General features: G+C 30.7%; 1 protein-coding gene across 2 annotated transcripts in view; it reads left to right on the top strand.

The window, feature by feature from the left end:
• Window positions 1-7,442: 7,442 nt before the first annotated feature.
• The window catches only part of LOC142317537 (putative RNA-binding protein EEED8.10), a 102,183-nt gene continuing 101,398 nt past the window's right edge, over window positions 7,443-8,227 (top strand). For both annotated transcript variants that reach the window (XR_012754757.1, XM_075354100.1), the window contains exon 1: window positions 7,443-7,840. Coding sequence is in view for 1 of the 2 variants with exons in the window: in XM_075354100.1 (XP_075210215.1) it covers window positions 7,726-7,840 (115 nt within the window). In the remaining variant the exon portion in view is untranslated. The remainder of the gene's footprint in view (window positions 7,841-8,227) is intronic.

Here is an 8,227-nt window from a genome sequence, read left to right as displayed (position 1 = left end):
ATCATATTTTAACTGTCTTACCCACAGTTGGAAACTACATTTCCTTCCTGCAAATCTTTTCATCTGAAAGTTTCTGTCAGGGATTTTAATAATATCAACATCCCAAGCACCTAGCCACATGGAGTTATATTTTTTTGGCTCTCTAAAAGAGGGCATGAGGTATGTGTTTAATGATGCATCACTGAAAAAATTTAATTAACAATGAAGTTTTCTATATTTTACCAAATTTGTGGGGCTTGAAAACTAAGGCTGATGAATTTTTCTCTCTGTGTTTGAGTGTGATTATAATATGATAACCTTAACAGAAACTTGGTTAGATGAACACCAAGAAAATATTGATTGATTATTTTCCCACCTCTTTCAATGTTTTTTGGGGCGATTATGACCACATTAATGAATCTTTAAAGCTTTACAGCTGTGTATTATTGGTCTTAAATCATAATACATGATCAAATGTCGTAGAAAATCTGATATGGAGTTTCATGAAGAAGCAGTCTGGGAAATCACACGAACTGGGAAAAAGAGTGTCCTAATCAACAATCATTATTTCCTCGGTTTATCACTCCAGCTTACATTGAGAATTATTCTGATTCCTTGCTTCAACATATAAATTTTTTGTTTTATAAAATTGTTGTTCTGTTTGATTTTAATTCTCCTATGTGTGCTAGTCATCCTGAAATTGACACTCAAATATTAATTTTTATGCAAAAATTAAGGCTACAGCTATTTTCCAATTTGTTGATCTTGGCTCTCTCAATAAAATTATGCCCGGTCAGAATGAGAGTATGGTTTCATCAGTACTTATTTGGTTTTAACTAACTGCTCTCTTGAGCTAAGCTCTATGTTCAGAGTCTTGTTAAATCTGATCATTTTCATCCTCCTTTCCCTCTGTTGTTAAAAGATGTTCTTTATGTTGCAACTGAAGATCAAATTATGGAAATTATAAATTTGTAGATTACCATCAACAGTTTTTATAAGTAACCAACACTCCATGGTGCATTGTACTCCTTTCTCCAGATATTGAAATTGCAACATTTCAGTTCCAGAGTATTATAAACAGAACAGTAGAAGATAATATTCCATTGTCTTGTTATAAAAAAGGGAAATACCCACTTTGGCTTTCCAGACAAACTTTTCTCTTAAATTTGAAGAAAAAAATTCTTTTAAACCTTCTAACTTTTGGTAATATGTTGATCAGAGGAAATTTAGTACCAACAAAGTTGTTGCTCCAATTAAAGATGGTGAAGTGATTACAGACTTGTACAGACTAACCTGTGAAGAATTTGGAGACACTTCTCATGGGTGTATCAAGAATTTTCATCTTCTTTTACAGATCTTCCATCACTTATAACTAAATTTAAACCAGCTGAGGTAAACTTGCTACCCGTATCAGCTGAAAAAATTCTTATTTATGGCTATTAGTGATATGAATGGAGCATCTGTTGTAGGATCAAATGACATTCCAACCTTTATTATTAAGGGAATCAGCCATGTTATAACTCCAATTTTGTCTTCCATCTTCTGGAGTCTATCATCAGATATATTCCCTTCCATATTGAAAAGCTCTTTAGTTAGGAAGTGATTTCTAACCCGGGTCTTCCGTCTACTGATACTCACCGACTTATCTCGTTCCTTTGTTCCATCTTCAAAGTTCTGGAGCACTTTTTCTACGAAAACCTCTACTCCCATGTTCAACCTCGGATTTTGTCAGTTCAACATGGTTTTATTAAAGGCCATTCAACTTCAACTAACTTAGCTTGCTTTTCATCTTAAGTTGGACCTGCTGTTCAGTATAGATCCCAATATGTTGTTGTCTTCGATTTTAAAAAAGCTTTTGATAAAATGCCACATCACCTTCTATTGAAAAAACTTACTCAATTTGGATGATTTCTGGCTTCCTCAATTTGAGTGAAATGGTTTCAATTGTACTTGGACAGTAGATCTTTCTCTTACAATTTGGTGGCTCTTACTTTAACTCCTTACATTATTAAATCTGGTGTTCCTCAGAGATCAATTTGGGGGCATCCTCTTTTCTTATTATTTATTAACAATCATTCTCCTGCTAATGATAGTGAACCCCAGCTGTATGCTAATGATCTAAAAATGTATAAAAAGGTTGATACAAATTGTGATCAAATTCTTCCAAACAATATTAATAATATTTGAAGGTGGGCTAATCAAAATTTATGCCGCTTAATATTAAAAAAAGTAAATTAGTTTACTTTTATAGAAAAACTAATATTTAATTTTTTAATTACTATTGCTCCTCTATTGTAATTGAAAAAGAGAATATCAGATACCTTGACATTTTCCTTAATAGTAAATTGTTTCAAATTGTTTCTAACTTAGCATGTATGGTATCACCTGCAAGGCGAGGAGAAATCGGAGATTAATTCAGTAGGTGGCTAAAGATCTTGTACACCTTCAAACCTGTGTTCTATTAAACAAAGCACTATGAGAAGCTACCTCAAGTTTTCCACCATCATCTGGAAACATTCTCATGCCAATATCTCTTATATAATTGAGTGTGCAAAACTGATTTCTCTCCAGGATTCGGTGGAAATTTTGTCACCTTTTTTTATTTATCCAATGTTCATTTTCAAAAACAGTTTAAGTTACCATCTTTGACAACAAGAACAGTATTTGACTTGTGTTATTTCTATAATTTACTTCATGGCAACCTGCCTGGAAATATTTTGAGTAGCTAATAATTTTAGATTTTATCAAATCAATCATCTCTGAATCAAAAGAAAACCATCCCCTAATGAACATATAACAGAAATTGCTAATAGATTAACTTCAGAAATAGATTTCTGTAGATAGGAGTTGAAAGAGCATAAACAGCTGCATGGTATTGTTAACTAGTTAATAATTTTAAAATATTCTATATCTATATGACTATTTTTATTTAAGTATTTGTGTGCCCACAGCATACCATGGCTTTTAGCTGTTCTACTGTTTCACCAGTACTTATGTTCCATAATGATTTTCCAAGCTCTCTGGGATTTTATTTCTGCCCAACTATGGTGGTAAGGGATTCTCTAGAAGGGATGGTGGAGGTGAACCAGTTAAAAAAAAAAACTATTATTATTGTAAGTAACTGTGTTACTAACAAAGAATCTGTTTATTTTTATATCTAATAGAAATTTAGGAATGAATGCAATAGATTAAGAAGTTTGTATGGAAAAGCCTCAGCTAAATTGAAATTTGATTCCTTTACTAAAAATATAAAAATAATCAGAAAATAAAAGTAAATCAGTATGGAACATACACAATAAATTCAGAGAAAATAGTGACCATCAAACAAGCAATGAAATTTCAGATAGTGGTATCTTAATTAATGAACAAACTGTACTCTGTAATAAATTTTAAGATACTTTTTAAATTTAGGTCAAATTCAAATAAGTCAGCTTATGAAGGTCATAAGCTGTTGACTTCTAATATTGTTTATTTTTATGACAATGATAATAATCTGAAAAAATTTATTAGAATGCTTTTATCAAAATTATCATGTGATTGGAATAGTACCTTGTAGAATACTTCATACCTGTTGTAAAGTTTTACAGTCTATTTTTTCACAATTAATCAGTTTCTTAATAAGTGTTGGTTATTAACCTTAGATTCTAAAATACTTACTAATGTTGTGCCTTAGATAAGTTAAATTTAACCAATCATCAATCAATTTTCCATTTCAAAATTATCCAAGTCAGGACATCATAAAAGGCTATAATTTTTTAAATATAATAATATAATTCTGGTTGCAAAGCATGGCTTCAAGAAATAATTATCCACTTGTAATATAGCTGTAGCTAATTATTTGAGTAGTATTTATTCAAATTTGGTGGAAGAAATAGTAGCTGATCTTTTCCTTGATTTATATAGAGTATTTGATGCAATCACATTTAGCAAACTGATCAATAAGATCTGATTTTATGTTAGAAGCTTTACATTAGAACACATGAAATTTTATATGACTGATCATATTATGTGGAAGAAAATTAAATATGTGTTTAATAGAGTTATCAGTAAATTCAAATCTAGCTGAAGAGTAGTTTCAAAAGGTATTACTCACCTGTATATGTAATACAAAGGTATTACATCCAGCCAATATGTCAGATTACAACATTCTTTAATAGTTATGTTAAATTAGTAAGCTATTTTATAATATTTTTTTACTAAATCCTATTTAAGTGCAGTTCTCTCATAACTAACATTTATATGTAACCTAACATCTAAAACTGTATGCAATAATGACATTACAATGATGTCAAAAATGAATGATTAATATTATCTCAAATTTCTAGGTATCAACCTTGATTCTCATTTAAACTAGACCAATATATTTTAACTGTCACAATATGTTAATAATAAGATGAATTCAATTTTATATTTTCTTAGAATATTATCCATTTGTCAATCTCTAACTCACTTATTGGATACTAATCAATTTCTTCCCTACAGAATAAAATTCTGGGGATCAAATTCAAAGTGTCATACTGACCCACTTTTTATCATACAAAAAAGTTGTTTAGAATTATTTTTCACCAAAACATGATCAGTCATGCAACTCTGTGTTTTCTCAATTGCAAATTATTTATTACATACTTTTAAACATATATCTTTCTTCAGAAATAGGTCCAACGAGATTAAATTAAATTCTGAAATTCATAATGGTAAAACACAGAATACAAACTTTCTATTACATTTTTTATTTAAGTTTCATTTCTATTTAATTTATTTGATTAAATTAAATTTTATTTTCGTCGTTTTCATTCTGTCATCATGGAAAAGAATAGGAGGACTCTGAAACGTTTTAGCGAAGAGTCGGAAAATAAGGCGAAGTGCGATTTGTGTCTCTCTTCATATTCTGTAAAAGGTGGTTCAACAACAAATTTAAACACTTATTTTAAAAAAACATCTTTTTACGTATAGTAGCAAATTCCCATCAGAAATAATATCAACAATTATAACAGTAACATCCGCATTGTAAATGTCAAATCTTCCTCAGTCTAGCAATAGCGATCAGTGGCTACAATAAGATGGAACGTAAGTAAGCGATACTGATAGCTGGAACAATTGCTCTTCTCAATCTGATTCTAATAGTAGCCTAGTTAGAAAACAGACAAACTTATTGTCATTTTGTTTCGAAGCCAATGAGTGTTTCCCGAGAGAAAAAAAAATTAATTATTTGATTTAAAAAATGATAATTAAAGATCTGCAACCGTTTTCTGTAGTTGAAGATTGCGGGTTTTAACGAGTTATTGAAATACCTTGGACCGAATTACAAAATGCCTTCACGATTTATTTTAAGCAACACTCTACTTGATGCACAATATGTAGTAGCCACAGAAAAAGTGAAGAAAGAGTTGAAAATTGCATCCTCTATATCATTAATGACTGATGGGTGGATGTCTCGTGCTACAACTTTTTACCAAGCAGTGATGCCTCACCATATACTAGGAGACACGTAGGAATTAAAGTCAGATCTTTTAGACTGTTTTGAATGAAATAAGCGACGTACACCAGAATATATTAAACAGGAATTGACAAGACTTGCGATTGATTGGGAAATAAACTAAAAAAATATTTGTTTGTGTAATAGAGGATAATTCTAGCAATATGAAAGCCGCAATACGATTAACTCAATGAGACCATTTCTCTTGTATTGCCCACACTTATAATTTAATAGTCCAAACCAGTTTGGATCAATTAAGAGTATTATTTAGAAAGTAAAAATTATTGCGGAAAATTTCCATAGAAGTCCTCTAGTCACCAACAAATTGGTCGCCATGCAGGAACAACTGAGACCCGGAATAAAACCAGTAAAACTTAAAGTAGATGTTGTAACTCGTCGGAATAGTACGGTAGATATGTTAGAAAGGATTTTAAATCTGCAAGAACCATTAGAAGCAGCACTTGGTTTATTACACAATCCCATCAAAAATCTGTCGGAAGGTGAATGGTGTTTAAGTTCAGAAATTATAAAGATTTTTAAGCCATTCAAATTATTAACAGAAGAAATGTCTTACATGTAGTCACAATATCAAACGTTTTGGCAGCCACTGATAGCGTATTAAAAATAATGATTAATTTGCGTAGCGTCTTAAAGAATGAACTGTAAAACACTTTACTTGAAAAATTAATTTCAGAATTCAATAAAAAATTAAAAAATTGTTCGTGACACAACATCTTGTTGAAAGCAGCTCTTTTGGTACAGTATAGTCTTCATATGAATATGCCAGACTCTATTAAAGCTGATTTAGAAAAAATATCACCAACACGAATGGTGCTGGAAGACCAGAGGTAAGAGCCAAATCATTCAGATGGAATAGATGAAGATTCCATCTGAATGGACTTCGACGTGAGAACATCGAAAAATTTCTTTGTGTCTATAGTTGCTGCCAGTATATCAATGAGGCAGTATATTGAAGAAAGGCTATTCAATAGAAAAGAAGATCCGTTGGTGGTATATACGGGCAATTTTATACCCGGAACATGCTAATTTAGCAAAAAAAATATTTGTCTTATGGCTACATCAGTGCCAACGGAAAGTTTTCTCTAAATCAGGACAAATATTATCCGAAAGACGTGCATCATTAAAACCGAAAAAAATGTTATTTTTAAACGTCAACGGAAGATTACTTAAGATAAAAATATCATATTTAAAATTATAAAAAAAATTCTATGAAAAAAAAACCGTGTAGTGAATGAGTCGAGTATCTGTTTCACTATAATCTAATTCTTGTTAGAATAGTAAAAACCGTTAAGTCCTTTTTTTAAAAATGTAGTACGATGTAAGTTATACCAAACGTTCTTTGTAACGTAGTACTTCTACATATGATACTGGTAACTGTCATACAGTACCTAGTATCTTAGTAACGAATATTCAGTGACGGGTATCCAACTGGAAAATACTGAATACATACGAGTACTAAATTTATCGTTACTTTAACAACACTAATAGCGCGGGGTTACAGCGTTACTTCAGTGTTTTAAAGAGAAATCAACGTAGTTTAGAAAATGCACTGGTTTACGCCAGAAGTTGAATATCCTATTTATCGTTCATATACGTGAAATCAGATATGTTGGTTTAGAGTAAACTGATTAATTAGAATCAACCACAGGCATTTTCCTTTTATTAATAACAATGGATTAATTCACGAAAAATAAATTTGTCAGCCGGAGAATTCTACTTTTTAACAAAGCTTTTGCTTTTAATTCTCCAACTATTGTAACCTATAAAACTCAGGTGAGAAGAAACCTGTTCTTGAACATGAAATAATTGTTTTACAATTTATTTTGTCACGCACAAACCTAATCACCCCGACGTGAACTGGTTTTTCATATAATGAAACTATATCACCACAATCTGTCGATTACTATTCGCGGGAAGAATGTAGTTGTTGAAACACAAGAAGGAACTCGTTGTTGGCAATCCTGCTAGCTTAGCGTGTTTTAGAAAGTCGAATGGTGGTTATCCGGACATTTTGTAGTGCTAAGTAACTTATAAAAATTGTTACCAATTCATAATCTGTTAAATTGGTGTCATGTGTTATTAGTAGATCGTCATTATTTTTAAATATAATAAGAATTATTAGTGAATGGTCGTTTAATTTGTTTTGTTTATCCTTTTCGAAGATATACTTGTCAACATATGATTAGGAAAAGATTTAATACTTGCACCGACTGAAAACTTATTTTACTTCGTTTTAATCTAATTAAATCATGGATGAATGGTGGAACCCTGATTGGAACGAATCATTGAATTTAATTTCCATTGGAAAAAATAACGATTTTTCGTTTAACAGTTTCAGAAGTACCCCTTCAGATAGGGATGAAGGTATATTAATTATTCTTCATATTAATATTTTAGTTTTATATCTTTATTGTTGTTTTATGTGTCTATTGATGTTTAAAGTACAAATTTTAACCTTTCTTCCTTAGTAGATTAGCTATATATTCTCGTTAGTTTGTATTACGTTAGATTTTACTTTTTTGTCTGTTGTTATGTGCAGTAAATTTAATGTTATATTTTCATGGGTCCCAGATAATATCATTGGTAATTATATGTTGTAATCAGATATGATTTGTATTACTTGTGTTGAGATCAAACCTTTTCTTTGTTTTTAGTAAATTTGAGACATAATTAACATGCATTAAGTTTAATTTTTATTTACCAGAAGTGTAAGAAATATTTTGACAGTGTTAAATTTAGTACTTGTGGTAT

The sequence above is a fragment of the Lycorma delicatula genome, chromosome 1 (assembly GCF_047948215.1).
Source record: "Lycorma delicatula isolate Av1 chromosome 1, ASM4794821v1, whole genome shotgun sequence".
NCBI lineage: Eukaryota > Metazoa > Arthropoda > Insecta > Hemiptera > Fulgoridae > Lycorma > Lycorma delicatula.
The sequence above is the reverse complement of the archived record's forward strand: the minus strand, read 5'-3'. Positions and strand labels throughout refer to the sequence as shown.